At 37.0% G+C, this 18,858-nt stretch overlaps 1 protein-coding gene across 3 annotated transcripts in view; it reads left to right on the top strand.

Annotated features, from left to right (window-relative positions):
• The window catches only part of MTM1 (myotubularin 1), a 38,242-nt gene extending 19,603 nt beyond the window's left edge, over positions 1 to 18,639 (top strand). For 2 of the 3 annotated variants that reach the window (XM_084294149.1, XM_084294151.1), the window contains 9 exons: positions 1,906 to 1,989; positions 3,216 to 3,365; positions 5,177 to 5,365; positions 8,662 to 8,847; positions 9,425 to 9,631; positions 12,560 to 12,652; positions 13,507 to 13,620; positions 13,965 to 14,141; positions 15,387 to 18,639. In XM_084294149.1, the coding sequence (XP_084150275.1) occupies positions 1,906 to 1,989; positions 3,216 to 3,365; positions 5,177 to 5,365; positions 8,662 to 8,847; positions 9,425 to 9,631; positions 12,560 to 12,652; positions 13,507 to 13,620; positions 13,965 to 14,141; positions 15,387 to 15,554 (1,368 nt within the window). In that variant the 3' untranslated portion in view covers positions 15,555 to 18,639. The remainder of the gene's footprint in view (positions 1 to 1,905; positions 1,990 to 3,215; positions 3,366 to 5,176; positions 5,366 to 8,661; positions 8,848 to 9,424; positions 9,632 to 12,559; positions 12,653 to 13,506; positions 13,621 to 13,964; positions 14,142 to 15,386) is intronic. The other variant, XM_084294150.1, reaches the window with a different exon arrangement.
• Positions 18,640 to 18,858: the final 219 nt, after the last annotated feature.

Here is an 18,858-nt window from a genome sequence, read left to right as displayed (position 1 = left end):
CCAGTGTTTCTGAATCCTAAGGTTCTCCTTTATCTGTTTGGTTTCTTGGTGGATTCTTCGCATAGTTTGCTATCTGGGATATAGCAAATTCTTTTGGGGAGGAAAGGAATTTTTTTGCATGTAGCTGTTTATTAATAGCTGAGCAAATCAGTTTCATCTACAGTTGTAGATAGTGAGATTCCTGGTTTGCAGTTTAAAAAAAAAATGCATTTTTTTCTGCTTACTTTCTGATACTTGCATATATTTCTAGTGGAATGTTTTTTTGTAATGCAGTTGATATCTGCCTCTCTCCTATTTCCTTTCTTTGTCTCTACTTCCAGCCCACCTGATAGCAGTCTCCTTAACCAAGAGTGTAATATTCACTTACACAGAAGGCTTAACCATTTAAAAAGGGGAAAACATCCAGAATATACAACTTGGGAATGCTTTGTTTGCTTTTAGGACCTTGCTATAAAATACTGATTTCATTTAAAATTCTAAAACTAGTGGGGAAAAATCTCCTGTGTGTGCAGTAACTTCCTTTTGAAATGCTTGCTGATTTGAGATACGTGAGGAAAAGCCTTCCTTTCAGAGGGATTCAGTTTTGTATTTTGATTGATGCTGCTTGCTGTTTAAACCATTCTAACTTACTAGGCTAACCAGAACTGTCTTCAGTCATTGCTGCTGCCTTCATAAGATGTAAAGAAACTTCCATCTGTGCTTACGGTGCGTTCATGAAGCATTGCTTTACCTCTAGATGTAATCACAGCACACTAAAACCATGTTTTTTCACCCCTTTTGCCAAGTTTTTTCCATTTCTGATTTGTTCAGGTCCATTCCTGTGTAAATGATGGTTTTGGGATGTTATGTTTAACATTCGGTTTCTTCTGTTAATATCTCTGAGTAGCTAGGAGACCTTCAGCTTTGTTGATGCAAGTGAGCCATGAAAGCTCTTGAATGCTCTCTGTTCTGACTGCTGCTGCTCCGTTAGCTCAGCGCAGCAAATTCCCTTCTGCTGTGTTTTGAAACAACTTAGTTTCATGCTCCAGTTGGCATCCAAAGAATTCATAAGCCACCAAAATCAATTTTCTCAATGAGGCAGATTCTTAAAATAAACATTGTTCTGGCTTTCATGATAAACTGTAAAAACAAACCAAGCAAGAAAAGGTTAGCTGGGCAGTACAGCTCACTTGGAATGGGCTGGAAGGAGAAGGAAAAACAAGCTAAAAGGTATGAGGAAGTTGTTAGTCCTCTGTGAGGATGCTGTGTTTTATAAATAAGTCTCAAGAGCGGGTAATAGAGCAAGAGAAAAGCAAATAGTATAACCCACCAACGACATATTTTGTTTCATTTTCACTGGCCTCTTTTCAGTCTTCGTGGAGTTTTACAGTAAAGCAGACTTCTGTTAGTAAGGAGCAATTGGACAGGGGATGCAGAAAGAAGGCTGCTTCCTAATGGTAGAGAATAGTGATTAAAACTTTTTTATGCTTCCAATTTAGTGTCTAACATTTTGAGCAGTATTTGCAGCTGTACCTATTGGAGAAATTTTGGTGAGAAGACAACAGTTTGTTTAGTGAGGATTAAATACAGGAACTGATATAAATTATTTTAAAACTCTTCACTCTCCTGACAGTGAACTAAAAAAATCCCACAGTTTAAGCTTTGTAATTTTTATGCGTCTTTATCACTTCTTGTTCTAAATATTGCCATGCTTTCATTATTTCATTAATGCGTGTGTATTGTTTATAAACCTTACTTTTTGCTTTATGATCTCGTATCAGGTTTAAATGGGATGGAGTGGGGTTGGTATGAATGTTGGTCCTGTTTTGTGGTAGGCACTGGGGTGTAACTGACAATGAGTAATGAGCCTTCATATTTGCCACCTTCGGTCAGTTTGCTGTAATAAGCTTCTCCTACATCCTACAGCTTTTTTTTGCTTTTGCAAATGAAGAAAAGTTTTCAGAGAATGGCTGGATGGTGTACAATCCAATGTCCGAATACAGGAGACAGGTAAGTTATTAAAGCTGCAGCTGTGTGGTGCTTTCCTGGAGTTATTTTTTTGTACGTATCACTTGTCAGCTGTTCTGGGAGGGTGGAGGGGAGCTGAGAACTGGAGAAGATAGAAATGCAACTTAAAGGAGGTAAGGAAACAAAGCACTGGAAGAGTTTTGTGTTTTAACAACAGCATCAAAAAGTCACAGGAAGGTAGTCCTTGCTCTTTGAAGGAAGTTTTTAATACCAATTACAGTGTGTCACTGTTAAGTGGGTGGTGGTGGTGGAGAATGTGACAAATACGCAACAACAGTGTCCTAAATATAGATTTCACTTAGTCTGATTCTTCAGGAAGTTTAATAATAATAAAAATAAAGACTTACTTCAGAAATAGAATTACTTTATATGTTATTTATATGTTAATCAGTTTTCTGTTTAGATGATTGTGGAAAAATGTTAATGAAAGGGGATAACATTATTTAATTTTAACATTTCTTACTATTAGACAAATTGTTTTTGCTTTAAATACTACAGTTAGAACGTTCTTCCTTTTTTCCCCTCTGTAACTTGTAATGGACTGAAGTGTATCCAGACTTCCACATGATCCATTTGGTTCAAGGTAGAGGCCCCAAACCCTCCAAAAAGTAAAATGCAAACACCCGCACAAACGCCATTGTATGTGGAGAGCTTATCAGTCTTGCTCAATTTCCTGACTGCTGTTTTTGAAATACTTTACTGAGCAGACTGCAACCAGAAGTTTGTTAGTGGAAAGGCTGTCTTGAATTTTTATTTTATTTTTTTTTTAATTGAAGGCAGCATCAGACTACAAGGAAGAAAGGTTGAGATCAGACTTCCTCCCCCTCTTTTCAGGGCTGTAATGTCTTTTGAGCAGGCGAAATGGAAAGGCAGTGCTTTGAGGGAGGAGAGAGAAATTTTCTTTCCCTAGTTCCTTGACTGAAGAAATGCTTCTACTAGTTTAGATATTGTTTTGAAAGTTGTGAGGACAGAATTGTGCATGTGAAGAGTATACATGAAATATATGTAGCTAAGACCAAATCCATCAGCAGTGGGCTGTTTTCTGTGGTCTTGTAATTTTTTTCTTCTATTGTTTTGAAATACTACTGTAGTTAGGTTAAGTTGGTAGCTTGTTGCCACCATGTGGCCATAATATCATGTAAAATTTGAGAACAGAATTGCTGGTTGTACAGGTGAAATATGTTGAAAAACTTTGTGTTGCCTTTTAGGGACTGCCTAATGAACGGTGGCGAGTGACTTTTATTAATGAGCATTACGGACTGTGCGACACATATCCATCACTCTTAGTAGTGCCATATAACGCAACAGATGATGATCTGAAGAAAGTTGCTGCCTTTAGGTCTCGAAATAGAATTCCGGTGAGTACTGCTGATGAAAGTTGTCTTAGGCTGTAGCTAGTTTTGTTTCCAAACAACTTTTTGCTGAACATGACACAGAGGATGCCTTTTTTATGAAAATGGTTACAGCAAAGTTGTTTTGACTGGCTGAATTTTTTTGTCTATTTAAAACTAGTGTGATGGCCAAGCCTCATTTCCTACAACAATTATGCATTCCAACTTTGTTGGTTTTGACTTGACTTTTCTAGTAACAACTGCCAGCATTGCAGATTCCCTTCTCTTAATGAAGTATGAGCCTAGGACTGCCATCTGTATGAGCTTATTGACTATTGTTGCACGCACGTAAGAAGTGATAGCAAGTGTTATGCTGCTCATGTGTAAGCGAACTGAATGGCATTTTAAACGTAGTTCCAATGATCTCTCCTAAAACAAAATTTTGTGCATAGTCGCCATAGTGAATTCTTGGGATATTTAGTCTATACAATTTTAAATCGGGCTGTGGAATTTAAGATAAACCCATTTGACTCTCTGGGTATGTTTCTCTAACTACAATTCTTTGAGGTAAGAGAATTTTTATGTAGCAGCTCTTTACAGCACTGTAGAAAATACTATTTTGTAGTACAATACAATCTCTTATCTGATGTTTCAACTTGGCAAACTTGCAGAAGGTGTTAGATACTTAGCCAGTATCAGAAAGCTGCCTTGCATCTCAGCTAAAATCAAACAGATGGGAAATTCAAAATGATAAATGTTTATTAGATGGTATTCACTGACAGCCTAGGATTATAGTCATATATTTACTGTATATACACACGTGTGATATATAATACGCATATAGGTTAAATATATATGGGAAACTACTCTTCATTTTTTTTTTTATATGTAGTGTGTGTGTTTGGATGGTTCTTATAACCAATCTGTATCTTCTCTATTATCTCAAAATGCATGGCAGATTTTTTCTACAGCCTGTAAAGTGACAGTAATTTCCTTAGTAATAATAATTTTATTCTTGACAAGAAATAACCAATCCTATTCACCCTCACACAGACAAATTCTGTTTCTAGACATACAACTAAGGTTAGTATTTCAGGAGTGAATACTTCTGGAAGATTTTTTTTTTGACCTCTGATGTTCTTTCTCCATGTGACTCACAACTTTCTCAAGCTGTGTGAGAATATTCTATCTTCAGAGTTAACCAGGATAAACTATTACCTGCTTCTTAGGGTGCAGATCTTTAATTTCTTGCATGGCAATCTGTCCTCAGGGCAGCTCTAGCTCAGAAAAGCAGTAAATGCAGCAGATGTTTTGCCCCAGTACCTCCTAATTGTAAAGAGGGCTGAGGAACAAAATCCACTTCAAGAGAAAGGGAAGCATTCAGGCTACTGCAGAAAGGTTAAACTTTTCTTCCTTATGCAAAAAAAAAAAAAGTGTGTGTAGGGTTTCCTGTAGCATTGGAACATATTAGTCGTAGTAGCTACAATGAGTTCATTCTGAATTGTTTCTTCGTTTCAGCAGGCATTGCTGTGTTTTTTTCCAGTTTGCTTTTCAGAACCATTTGTGCAACTTAAGACTTGCAGGAAAAATGAAATACACTGGATTCTTCAAGCACATATAATTTCAGTAAGAGTTGAGTATGTAAGAGAAAGAACCTTCAGAGATTATTAAATATTATGAAAATAAGTAGGAAGAATTTGAGATGTTTGGGAACTAATCTTTTAAAAAATAAAATTCAAGTGTTAATTTTCCTATTATCTATTTTAAAGAATGTAACTTTTAAGTTGCAGCTTTTAATAAAATGTATTTCTTCCATTGTGTTTTTGGCATGTGACTAGGTCCTGTCATGGATTCATCCAGAGAATCAAGCTGTTATTATGCGCTGCAGCCAGCCCCTGGTTGGAATGAGTGGGAAGCGGAACAAAGACGATGAAAGATATCTTGATATCATCAGGGAGGCTAATGGACAAATCTCAAAACTGACCATCTACGATGCTAGGCCCAATGTCAATGCGGTTGCAAACAAGGTAAATTGATGCTTACTTGTTATTTGTGAAGGGGGGTGTGGTGAGGACTTAGAATTTGAAGTTTTCTTTGAGGAGGTTTCTCAGAACTGTAAAAACATTGCTATAGGTAAATTTACTTAAATATGTATATTTACCTGATCAAATAATGGCTACCAAGGCCATGAAAGAACATGCATACCTAAAGTAGGTTATAAGCAGGGTTTTAGGATCATATGTGGACTTGGAGACACCCTTTACCCTATCACACAGATCTTAGTGTGTGGCTGAAATCAGGTACGATTACTCTGTAGAGAGTGTTTTCATCCAAGTGAGGTAGACGCGGGCAAAGCTGTAGAGTGTGTCGTCTTGTTGGAATGATGGAGCATTTGGGTGCAAGCCATGGCTCTGCTTTCCTGGAAAAGCTGTGCATAAAGCCAAGTTCACTGATAAGGAAAACCAAACACAGGATGCTTAACTATTATGTGAACCACTTCAGTCCTACGCAGACATCCAGTAAATAAAGAGAAAATGACAATTAATTTAATGACAATGACAAAATGACCCTTACTTTAACTTATGGGCTTACAATCTAAAGAGTATAGGCATAGCCATGGATATGAGAGTATGGTACATAGCCATGTACCAGCTTCTCTCCCTGTGTCTAGGATAGTCCCTTGCCCACTGAACTTGTGGCACAAGTGAAGTGAGCAAGCTCTTCTGTACTTAGGTGAAGTTGTGAGGCTGTGCAGCAAAGAGCACAGGAGAGATGAACTCAAGAGGGCTTGAGATCTTAGCAAAATGATGTGTACTTACCTGGGGAAAAAGGAATTCTAGCTTCTGAATATTTTTTTTGGCATAAAATACTAATTTAGTGGAATGAATCCTCTCCAGTGTTTGTGCTGAAAGAAATAGGAAATGATAAAGCTTGTTTGCTTCTAGGAGGTTTGCATGCAACATAAACATTAAGTTGCTTCAGAATTCAAGTGCACCTGTGATGTTAGGGTTTAGCTCTCTAACTTAAACACATGTCTATACCTTTACAATGCCTTCTCTGTAGTAGAGAACACAGTTTATTGAGTAAGTAATAAGGCTTGTTTTATCTCTGAAAGAACGTGTGGTGTACTCTGTCCCAGGGGATGTTTAGCTAGGTCTTGATGTGATGGATTGTATTTTGAGGGTATACCTCCATTGCTTGAGTTTTTCTCTACAAATTACATTATATCCTCTCTCTATACAGTGAATTTTTATGGGTGAACAAAACACCACATTTTTGTTACACTTGTGTAATCCATCTGTTTGCCTTGTGGAAGGAATGTCAGTTCTTACAATTAATTTTTTCCTCAGTTCTTAGGCAAACTGCAATATTTACCATAGATGTGTCAAAGGTGCATTATGGCCAAACTTTGTACGTGCACGCATCTTACTGAAGATGTGTGCACAGTTTTCAGCTTCTTTGACAGACTGCATTTCACTCACATGTTTTAATTAACTCCTGATATGTGAGTATGAAACATTAAATCTTAAAATCTGTAGGGCACGTTTCTGGATCTGAGAAACAGTGACTTAAAGTGCAAGGCAATGCTGATCTGGAAAAAAAATATTTCTTGAATAGCTGTGAAGGTTAGCATGAGCAAAATGGGGCTGCACTACTCATACATTTCAGTGTTCTCAGGACTTTGGACAAGACCACTCCATCAGGAGGAGCTGCTGCAGCCTAAAATTGCTAAAATTGCAACCGTTCCTTACGAGGGCTTCAGAATACTCAAAGGAAAGTGAAAAATACAGTCATTACTGCCTTTAGCAGAGAGCCTGGCAGCCCTGAGAATATCCCCACTTGTGAGGAAGGAGGTGGAGAGTGTAGAATAGAGATGTGGTGCTACTGTATAGAAATGTAAGTGGTACCAACGGGAAAAGGTTATACCGTACTTCACGTTGTCTTCTGATGTGTAGTTGGTGGCTGTAACATCTTAGAGAGACAGGAATTATTTATCACAACGCATGGCATGGCATGTTTTTCCTGTCTGTAGGAAATGCTGTGATTTTGCAGCTAGCTTCAGAAAACCTCATCAGTGGTATTGTCCTAAAATACATGTGGTTTTTGTCTTTCCTCCCTTGTGAGCAGGCACATGCTCTGCTGTCCTCCTCGGGTAGCAATGAAATGCTCAGAGAGCGCAGCAGTAGAGTAGACTCTCTTTTTAATTTCTTAATGATCCAATATTTAGTCTTCAACAATAAAAATTAATGTTATGAAAGTTACTTTAAAGTATATATAAAGCTTCCATAAATATTTTTACTAGTTTAAGAATTCTAGTGTTGACCTTTAAGAAGTTAATTCTTAAGTTTAGCTTGTATTTAACCTTAACTAAATTCTTAAATGTAATTCTACTTGGCCAAACATTTCACTGTTTTTATCTATTTAAATATCAGTTCAATTTTAGCAGTAAATATCTAGGCAGTTTAAGCCCAAGAAAGATTTTTTGATAGCGAGTTTGCATTGGTAAATGCGAAATTTACTCTGGTTTAAATTAATGGTGTACAGAAATAGACACATCCTTTTGACTGCATTTCTGTCTAATTAGTATAAAAACAAACAAATGAGCAATTTTATTTCCAGAAAGTGCTGATCTAGTATGTTACAAGTAATTGCTGTTTTGTGTGATGTACTCTACATTTTAATTTAACCTTCGTAATTTGCCTGGAAAGTTGATTCCTTTTGTATTCAGAATTATAAGCTTGTTTAATCCCTGGTGGGAAAAGTGAAAAGAAGTAAAGTAAAAATATTGACAATGTAATGTCAGACAAGGAAAAACTGTTTACCACCATTAAATCTCTAAAGAAATAAGGAAGGTACAAATGTCCTTTGATTTTTCAAAGCGTCCTGTCCTAACTGATACATGTTAGTGCCCTGTCCCTTACCTAGCTGGTTCAATCCTATTCAGAGGCTTCCAGGCCCAACAGTGCAAACAGCCTTTTTAGTGTAAATTTAAAATAATTCATTTCCCTTTTTAGGGTGACTCCCTGATGTATTGGAAGGAACTAGGCTAGCTGGATCAACCTGAATGTCTTTCTGGCCCTCTGCTATATTTAATATACTTTGTCTTTTTGGATGAACGGAAGCTTCTGAGTATTTATTTTCTGCAGTGTTTGCTTCTCCAAAGCTTTCATCTATTTTAAACAAGCGAGCAACAAACACAGTTAAATTATACTTTGTTTTCTCGTTAGGCAACATAAATTGTCAGTCTGTTCTCCCTCTTTTTTAAATGATGGTACAACAATGTACATAGGACTACAGTTAATTCTACGTCTCTTGTTTGTAGGCGACTGGGGGAGGATATGAAAGTGAAGATGCATATCCCAACGCAGAACTCTTCTTCTTGGACATTCACAATATTCATGTCATGCGGGAGTCTTTGAAGAAGCTGAAGGACATTGTTTATCCTAATGTGGAAGAATCACACTGGTTGTCAAGTCTGGAATCAACCCATTGGTTAGAACATATAAAGGTAATTTTTTAATACTTATTAAAAATTGTAATTTACTGTTTGACCTTTGAACATTTTGTATCAAGTACAGCTGTACAAAAGTATTGGAGTATTATGCAATGAATCCTACTTAATATTTTCATTTTAAGTTAATATTTGGAAAATAAGCCTATTAGGTGGGTAAAAGTGCCTCTTTCTAACAACTGAGATGCTTTGGTAATTTAGTCCAAAGAAAAGAACCAAACGAAATACAGAAATTTTGGAGAGTAATTCCTATGATAAATCCTCTTTTTCTTTTAAAAAAGGAGCTTATGTTCTTCAGTTTATCAAGGTTACTGTTTTCTGCCCCATTTTTTAAGAATTTGCTGTGAGATGAATTAGATCTTACTAAGGGATTAGGGAACCAATCTGTTCCTCTATTTTTATACAAGAAATTTACTTGATCTCCTACAAGATTCTTTTCCAATTAATTATGCCATGCTCTGTAGGTCTTTTAATGGAAGCAGTATCAATTTAGATGCTCTGTAGATACAACAAAATCAATTTATTTTTGTTAGAATGATAACACTAATCTCCTTTATTTTTTGGTGCCTGTTAGCTTGTCTTGACAGGAGCTATTCAAGTGGCAGACAAGGTATCCTCAGGAAGGAGCTCTGTGCTGGTTCACTGCAGTGATGGCTGGGACCGGACAGCACAGCTAACATCGCTGGCTATGCTGATGCTAGACAGCTACTACAGAACAATTGAAGGCTTTGAAGTTCTGGTGCAGAAAGAGTGGATAAGCTTTGGACACAAATTTGCCTCGGTAAGAATTGGAAGATAATTGTGAGGGCTATGCTACGTTGATGTTACAAAACATTTCTAGTGTTAAATTCCTCATTGCGACGAGGTCTGAAAATTCTTCTTGTTGTTTTGGAATTCGGACATAAAACGTTGCTAGGTAAACCTGAGCAGAGTGGTTTTTGGTTTGGGCCTGTTTGGTTTTAATTATCCGTGTTCAGTACAGCCTTTTAAAAATGCAGAATTGCTAGTATAACTGGTGATTGAGCAGAGAAAATGAGAAGGCAGAAGAATGATGGCTTCCCAGGCTTTTCAGAAAAAGATCAAATAAGGTTGGAACATAAGGTTTTTCTTTCTTCCCCTATTCCTGCTTTCCCTACATTTGTACTGTTGTAAATGTCACGGGAGGCACATGAACAAGTCTGAGCAACGTTTCGAGTGATATTTGGAATGCTGCTTCTCAAATGTTCTAGAACTTGTCATAATAGGTCTCAAAGGGCTGTCACTGGTAATGCCAACTCTAGTTCTGTTCAGGCTTCTTCTAGATGCTTAGAAGGTTAAGGGGAAATTGTAGTCTTTAATGTCCTACTCATGTGTAATGCATCTTCACGAGAAGTTACTTAACAGACAGTTTTGTCCCCTGTGGAATATTTTAAAGCTATTATTTGGTATTCCTAAAATCAGGAAGACGGGCAATCTGAAAAATGAAAAAATGGAAAAGTATACCTATGGGCGTATTTCATGCTGATTTTATGGTTGGAGGAGTGTCTCAGTCATTTGGAAATCCCATGTGTTGCTGTTCAGCATGAATCACTTCAGCTTGCCATCTTTGATCTGACATTCAAAAGGTGCTGTGAGCCTTAGGAGATTTGCATTTTGACTGTTCAGAATATCGGCTTTAGTCCATATTTCTGAGTCCCTACCTGGAGTCTTCTAGTACTGATATTATATAAACCTTTCACGTATTCTGTGTCGGTGTAGCCGCAGGAAGGCACTGGTTTGCTTTTTTATTCCAGTTTTATTTTATTAATTTTAAAAACATTAGTCATAATGCAGATAAAGTTAGGTTGTATCACTTGGAGACCGGTAGCCTAATGATGATTCAACACAGCTTAAAAAAGAGATCTGTATGTCCTTCATTATGAATAAACTTGAGTCATCTGGAGGTTTCTTTACTAAACCATTAATTTGAGTTTCAGTAATTAGAGAAGTCTTTTCCTTTTGACTGGAAATGTTTTTCTTCTACTAGTGAAGTAGGTCTTTTAGACCCCTTCCAGGTGACCAGCTCAGTCCACCGGGTCATCTCTGACAATGTGGCAGCAGTAAGGGTGATTTTAATAGCTTGCCTTTGCTTAAAATATTGCCTTATTTTCTCAACTCGCTCACTGAAGTAATACTCATTGGAAGTGGTTGAAGCCGCTCTCCTTTAAATGTGCTGTTTTCTGAGAGGACTGTATAGTTTGACTTGATGGGTTGTTTAGTGTATAGTGAACATGCTTGCTCTCTGGAGTGTCTGTAGAATAAAAATAATGCAACCAGAAAATATTTTGATTGTACATGCTCTGCACTTCAGTGCCTTAACCAAGGTAGCTGATAGAAGCTTCATATTTTCAGGTTATTGGAGTTGCAATTTGGATGTTTTTAAGATTAAACAAACAAACCTACAGAGTATATCCTGACTACTTAGTAGTTCCTGACAGTGTTTTATATTTAATGAAGCACTTAAGTAGTTCTGTGGAAGAAGAATCCTCTACCCCAGCTTTTCTGTGTATAGTGAGCTTACCGCCGTATCCAGATGGCAAAATAGCTTGCTATGTGCAGTGTCATTGTTCTAATAATTCTATTATAAGAAATGGAACAGGGAAATAATTACAAATGGGAAGATACTCAGGCGTATGCAAATCCTTAATAAGATCCTACAGCTGCTAACCACAGTGGAAGTGGAAGGACTTTCCTTTCCGAACACATGCACGACCTGCAGATAGATCCCACCTATTTTAAACAGAAAACCTGTGAGCAGCGTGGCCGACTTGTTTTGCCTGTAGAGCTATTCTGGTAATTTACTGCTGTTGACTAAATTTAGCCGCAATCCCTCACTTCCCTCCATTTTCTGCCATTCAGGTCTATTATTTTAAGTTATCTTGCAAATCATTACATAAATCATTATGTGTTACAGAGAAGTGTAATGGCTTCATCATTTGTCACGTCCTTAAGACATTCTGCCTGCTATCTTACAGGCAGATAGACATCTTGGCTGAACATACATGCTCTCCCTTTGTCTCCTCCAGGCAAATATGTTCAAGTAGAATTACAGGATTTAATAATATCTGTTTTCCTTGAATCTCTTATCTGTTTTCAGCTATCAAATGTGAAAAGGAAGGAAATAGCTTTTACCAAACATACTTTCTCTATCTGCGGGGAGAATTCCTTTGATTGTTACTGTGGTCTCCTTTTCAGAATAAGGTGGCTCACCCAAACTTGTACAATGCACGTTAATCTGTCAAGAACACAAACATTTATTTGAGCTCAGTCATATTCTCTGTATCTCAGGGTGTATCTTCAGGTTCAAGCATGAAGGTGGGGAGAGAAGAAAATCTGTGCAGATAGCTTCATGGTACAGGTTCTCTAGTGGCTTAAGTTACAAAAGAAGACAAAGTGTATAGCTTGGCTTTTGATAAATGTATTATGGAAATATAGTTCGAAATGTTTTATTTGCAATATAATGGACGCTTTAACAATTGTGTTTTTCTGTTACATAGAACTTGGGCTTTTAATAAAAGGACTTCTTTGGAATAGCTCTCCTTCATGGTACAATAAGTGTAGTTTTGAAATTGTAAGAATAGGTTGTTCTGTTACAGAAGTGGTTATATTCTAATGCAAAATAAGAAACAGTGTCTATCAGCCATAAAATGGACTGTTTTCGTTAACAGGAGGTTGTATTGCTTCGTTTCAGAGAATAGGCCATGGTGATAAAAACCATGCTGATGCAGACAGATCGCCCATCTTTCTCCAGTTTATTGATTGTGTGTGGCAGATGTCTAAACAGGTATGTTACGTCGTTCTTCAGAAAGTAACACTGTTAAGAGGTTACTAAATTCAAAACCTAGGTCTTAAAAAAAAAATAAAATAAAATAAAAAGGTATTTCAAGAGAACAGAATACCTCTCTGCTCTGATGCTGTAGAAACAAATATATTTACTTTCAAGCCATACTAGCTCTCTTGCCTATTTCTAAAAGTGCTATCCAACAAGCAGTAGTTATGTTGCTTAATACAGGGCATTCAGGGATAGCATGTATTGGAGATGGGCTTGTTGGAGGCACATTGAGAGATGTGACCTGGCGGAAAGCTTTTACAAAAACTGCAATCAGCTAGCTTAGCAGGGTCTGTGTTTTACTTCATTTTTTTTGTGAAGCTGTTCTTTGAAATACCTAGACAGTGGTGTTTTGTCAAAGCTTGGGAGGTGTTGCGTGTTGTGATTTAAACATATCTTCAGTAAGTAATGAAACAAACTTGGTCTGAACAGAATTAGGAGGCCAAGAATTAGGAGCTAAACCCTTATTTTCTTACATGGTGCCGTGCTATAAAGAGGGCACTATGGATATCTTAATCTCTCTCTACTACAAACATAACAGTAACCATTCAGTATTGTATTCTCCTTAGCAAATAACGATTAATTGGAGTGTTTTGAGGGTATAGTTCTTTTTAATGGCTAGTTTGAGGAGATGGAACACCTTATGACTTCTGGACTCTTATTCTGCTATGAAATATACGGAAGTATTAGGTTAAAAATATTTTGAAATGTTTTCTGGCTTCTAAATGCCTTTTGTAGTCTCTTAACCAGGGCATGTTCATCTCTCTGGTTTTGCAATACAAAGAACAAATTTGCCTTTTCTGTTTTAGTTTCCTACAGCCTTCGAATTCAATGAGCAGTTCTTGATTACAATCCTGGATCACTTGTACAGTTGCCGGTTTGGTACTTTCTTGTACAACAGCGAGTCTGTTAGAGAAAAAGAGGTCAGTCAAACCACTGTTTAATTGTACTCCTATCTCAGTGCTAGATGATTACAAAAAGTTCTGATTGTGTTGTATTTACTACATTCCTTGTATGACAGTGTTCTTGAACTGGCTTTATTCTCATGGTAGAATAGTTGGTGAATTCCTTGTTTTTTCTAGCTTAAAGACTATACAGTTGCTAAAATACTTGTCAAAAACTGTTTTAGGAATGTTTCTAATACAGTAACTTCTACAATTCTAAGTAAATCAGGAGTGTATTATTGTTAGAATGTAACCGTGGCTTCTGTGATGGGTTTCCTGATTCTGTGCAAATATTAACAGTTCCTATTTCAATTTCATTTCAGAAAGTGACTGAAAAAACATTGTCGTTATGGTCTTTGATAAACAGCGAAAAATCTAAATACACCAATCCTTTTTATAGTAAAGAGCTAAATCGAGCTCTCTATCCAGTAGCCAGTATGCGTCACCTTGAGCTCTGGGTCAATTACTACATTAGATGGAACCCAAGAATTCGGCAACAAGTAAGTAAATTGTCTAAAATGTACAAAATGCTTGGAGACGTTGGAAATTAGTTTTTTGTGTCTCGATTAATTTGCAGAAGAGTATCTGTAATCTGTTCATTTTTTAAATATTACATTTGTAAGAACAGAAGGAAAAAAATGAAAATGATTAAGTTTTTGGTTTTGACATCACCCAACTTCTCATAACACAAAGCTTATTTCACTGCATAGTGTAAGTCATCCTCTAACTCTTTGGAGCCTGTTTTCTTGGGGGCGGGGTTGAGAGAGCATTTTTAAGGGCTGTGGATATTACTAGAGGGTGAATGACAATGCTTAGAAGTAGTGCTTACTGAACCCTGGGGAGTTAGAGCACTGGCATCACAAGCACGCTTCACTGCATTTGCATTGTCTTTCTCTTTTTTTTTTCTGGGAGAGCATGCAAAGTCCTTTACAAACTGAGATGAACTATTCGGTTCCTCTTTTGGAACTGCTATTTCTGTTGATGGTTTATAGTAAATTCTTCCTGTTTGTTGTTGTTGTGGTTTTTTGTTTGTTTGTTTGTTTTTTTGCTAAAGCTTTGACCCAACATTTACATTGTTTAAATACTGAAGGAAGGCTGTTAAGTATGCTAGTGAATCAGATTGAAAATCCAGGAACACTTTTATCAAACTATACATAATTTATTTCTGCACTTCTAATGTTTGATATCTGAATGCTCAATTTTTGTTACATTTGTGCTAAAAATCTAGGCAATATGGCATGTAAATATAGTGTACAGAGACTTATTTGTCCTGCTTAACAAGCTGTGTAGTTTTGAGGAGGAGAAAACAGAGGAGCAATTTCTTTGACAGAAGCAGTGTTCACAATCCAGATTCTGGAATGAATCAGGAGTTTTCAAGCAATGCAGTTCTTCTTTCTGCAGCTGATCTCCTATATTATTTACAGTACTCTAGAAGCTGTAAGGAAGCCAGACAATATGCTATATCTTCTTGCAAGTATGTCACCAGTTTTAATTTGAAGTTCTCATTTTAAGGCTTCTGTTGCTTGCTGTGAAAGATGAAGGCATTTCGTAAAAGATGAATCCAAAAATATCACTTAAAGTGAGGATACTTAGGGTACGCAAACTAGCTGTAGTAAATCCACTTTAAAGTGGTCTTTGCCATTATTCAGGAAAAATTTTTGGCAGGAGTTTCTTATTAGATATGCAAGCCCTCGTGATAACATCCTGTGCTAAGTGATAAAGGACTAATACAGATCTCTTTCCAGCAGCCAAATCCAGTGGAGCAGCGTTACATGGAGCTCCTTGCATTACGGGATGATTATATGAGGAGACTTGAAGAGCTACAGATCACAAATAATTCTAAGATATCCAACTCATCAGCCTCATCAACATCTCCCTCACAAATGGTGTCCCAAGTACAAACGCATTTTTGAAGAAAAAGTTGGCTTCTTTCTCTATTCTAATAGCAAGTGGTGCTTACTATAGATCTATAGTATAAAGAAGAATATTTTAATGCCTTACATTAGACTGTCCTAACACAAAGTATTTTAGACTGTCTTCATTTGAGGAGGACTTCAAAACAGATGAAACCAACTCTTCATTTATGTGCCTTTCAGAACCTGTGGAGTGGGAACATGAATAATCAGCTTCTAGTTACGGAATGCTTTGAGTTATTTTGGAAAGCCTGGTACAATTGAATTGAAATTGATTGATTGTTTTCATAAGAATGCTTTAATTTATTACATTGTAGGTTGTGTTCCTGTGAGGGAATTCATGCTCAGTCTGGGTTGTGAATAAAATACATGAACGTCAATAGGAATATTCACATTGTGTAAAATTAGGTATGTGTGTATTCCTGTTAGGAATAGGCCTATGGACTTCATGAGGCAAAAATAAATCACATTGTAAGATTTCAGAGAAATGTTGAAATTTTCTGGTTACCTGAGAATTCCAAATTTTCCTGTTCCAAAATAAGTGAAAATCTGGAAGGAATTTCTCTGATAACTTCTCTTTCTAACTAAATTGTTAAAATAGCCCAGTAGGTACCAAAATAAAATAAAAATCTATTTTTTATTGTAACTTTTTTGAACAAATGACAATTGTACTGGATTCTGGGAAGTCCTTTTTTGGTTAACTGTTGAACATTTCAGTATATTACAAATTATCACTGTTGGCTTTTTGGATTAATACAGAATAAAATGCTTCTAAAGAAGGTTGATAAAATTAAAAACATACCCACAGGGACATTGCTTAAATATCCAGCAATAGCCATTGTATTAAACCATGAGTATGTCTTATAAAAAAAAAAATAATGTGCCTGTTTAGAGGAGCTTTTATACCAAAGTAGGCAAAAAAAAAGAAATCAGTTACGAATACTGTTGAAAACTTGTAAATTTCTAGTTTACTGTTTAATGTATATTTAACTTCTGTTTAATGAATTTATTCTTAAATATTTAAGGGATTTCAGTATATGAGATTGCATATAGTGTGTGCACTTATATTGAACCTTCCAGTGAGTTCTAGTTTGAAGTCTTCATTTCAGAGGCTTTTTTTAAACCTTTAATTTGTTTTTTGTTTTTCGTTTTTTTCAGGTATTTTTTAATAGTTGCAAGCATTTCTTATGACAGCACAGACCTTGCTACTTGATACTTAGGATTTTGCATATTCTCAGAAGTTTAATGATATGCAGGCAAACTTTGCAATTCAGAATCTGTTGAGGACTGATACTGTTATTTTTAAAGAGTTGTTTTGATGCTTGAGACTTCTATCACTGTAAATTATTGTACATGTGAGTTTTGATCTGCAGGATATAATAGTATTATATATAAATTAAGTTGTGTAAGTATACGTAATATAGTTTTAGAAATTCTGCAAGTTTATAAAGTGTAAATATTTTGCATATGAAAAGTAAATTTAAATCTATAGTTCCATAAAGTAAGTCAAAGTTTAGAGGACATCTGAATATTTTTAGAAACAGTATTTTTTTTCAAAGAAATAAAAGTATACCGCATCTTGATTTGATTCAGTATATACACTGAGTTGCACTATTTTTTTCAGGGAAGCTCAGAGCATACTGCATGTGTGTTCTAAATACACGTGATTTCTATGACTTACTTTTGTCCTCTAAATTTCATTCTCCCTTCAATGTTTTTTCAATATGTTTCCAAAATGACATTTAATTCCACGATCCTCAAATCGTGGCTTGTTGAGGTAAATAAGATGCATTGCTTCAGATGAAGGAGGATACTCAATTGATCGTGATATACTTATGTTTTGAAAACTATGCATACTCTGGTATATTTGCCTTCTATTTGCGGTTTATAAAGTTTATAAGTTGTGGAGTTTTAAAGTTTCTAAACATATACAAGTTTATTAGAGTATTTAAAGTTTGTGTTTGAATTGAATGCATTGGTGACATCTGAGCAGTGTGGAGGAGTTCAGAAAATATAATAGTTTTTACTGTGTAAACACTACATGTTAACCTATTGCATTTGGGGAAGTGTAATATAATGGAAAGGATCTTTTTGCACTTAGCTCATTACATATATTCCATTCTTCATGTTACTGCTGCGGCTGAATGCCATTCTTTGGAACTCTCTAGCGTAATAGCTGTGTGCGGGCTTGATTTTTTTCAAGCCAGCAAGTAAGATACTTGGATTTAATTCTATTTTGTGATGGCAATATCAAGTAGACAAATGTAGGGATGTTTTTAATCCAATGCTTTCTGGAAAATACTACTTTAGAGTTATTGTGAATGTAGGCATACAAACTGATCAACGTTAATAGGAAGCTTTACATCTTTCCATTTAAAGGAGTGATTTGGGCTGTCGTTCTGCAATGCACTGCGAGGCAATACACTGTATCTGTACAATAGCTCCCCACTCAGTCCCCATCCTCTCTTCTCAGCTGTGTGGGTTTTGCATAGCAGCTTCAGAAATAACTGAAGTTAACATGTTACTGTAGCCGTGGTAGTCAGGAACAAAATAGAGAAAGTTTTGGAGGTGGTGAGTAAGAATTAGGCACTGAGTGCCTTTTTCAGGAGAGGAGAAAAATGCAGGGCTGAGCTGTAAAACCAACAGCTATAAACACCTGACAGCCCGTGTGGAACATCAATCTCAGAGCTGTATTTTAGTGGTGGCTTTTTCATTTTTATTTTTGTATTCTTTCTTCCATGGACCTGAGCGGTTAACCATTTTTGTACCGGGCTTCCCTTCCAGAGGAAGCTGCTGCTGAACGCCTTCTGTCTTTGCTGTTTGCCTTATCCCTCCCAGCATCGCTGTTGGGGTGCACCCTAGAAACCATTTGCATACTACCTCCTTCCGATGTATGTTTAAACTCTGCCTTCAGCTCTCTTTTTGTTCCGTTCTGTCTCATTTGCGTCTAGCATTGTGTCCCCCAGAAGGCAGCTCTGTGTGCCCAGCCAGCCTTCTGAGGTGCCCTCCTTGCCTAACACCCTCAGCTGGCCGGAGAGAGGGGGCTTGCGAGCCGTGTACGCGTGTGAAGGAGAACCCAATAAAGCTCTCACTTTGAACCCAGCCGCCTCAAGCCGCCGTTTAATTGCCTCTCTGTGTGTGTTTGTGTGTGTGTGAGGGGGGAGGCAGCCGGGGCTCCCCTCTCCCTCAGCCCCTCCGCCTCCCTCCTTCCCCCGCCACACGGGGCCGCTGCCCGCCCTGCCGGCGCCGCGGAGGCCTGTGGGTAAGCCCCGCCGCCCGCTGACAGCTCTCGGCCGCCGCCGGG

The sequence above is a fragment of the Netta rufina genome (assembly GCF_964035555.1).
Source record: "Netta rufina genome assembly, chromosome: 12".
NCBI classification, from domain to species: Eukaryota; Metazoa; Chordata; class Aves; order Anseriformes; family Anatidae; genus Netta; species Netta rufina.
Note: the sequence above shows the minus strand (reverse complement) of the source record. Positions and strands in the feature narration are given on the sequence as shown.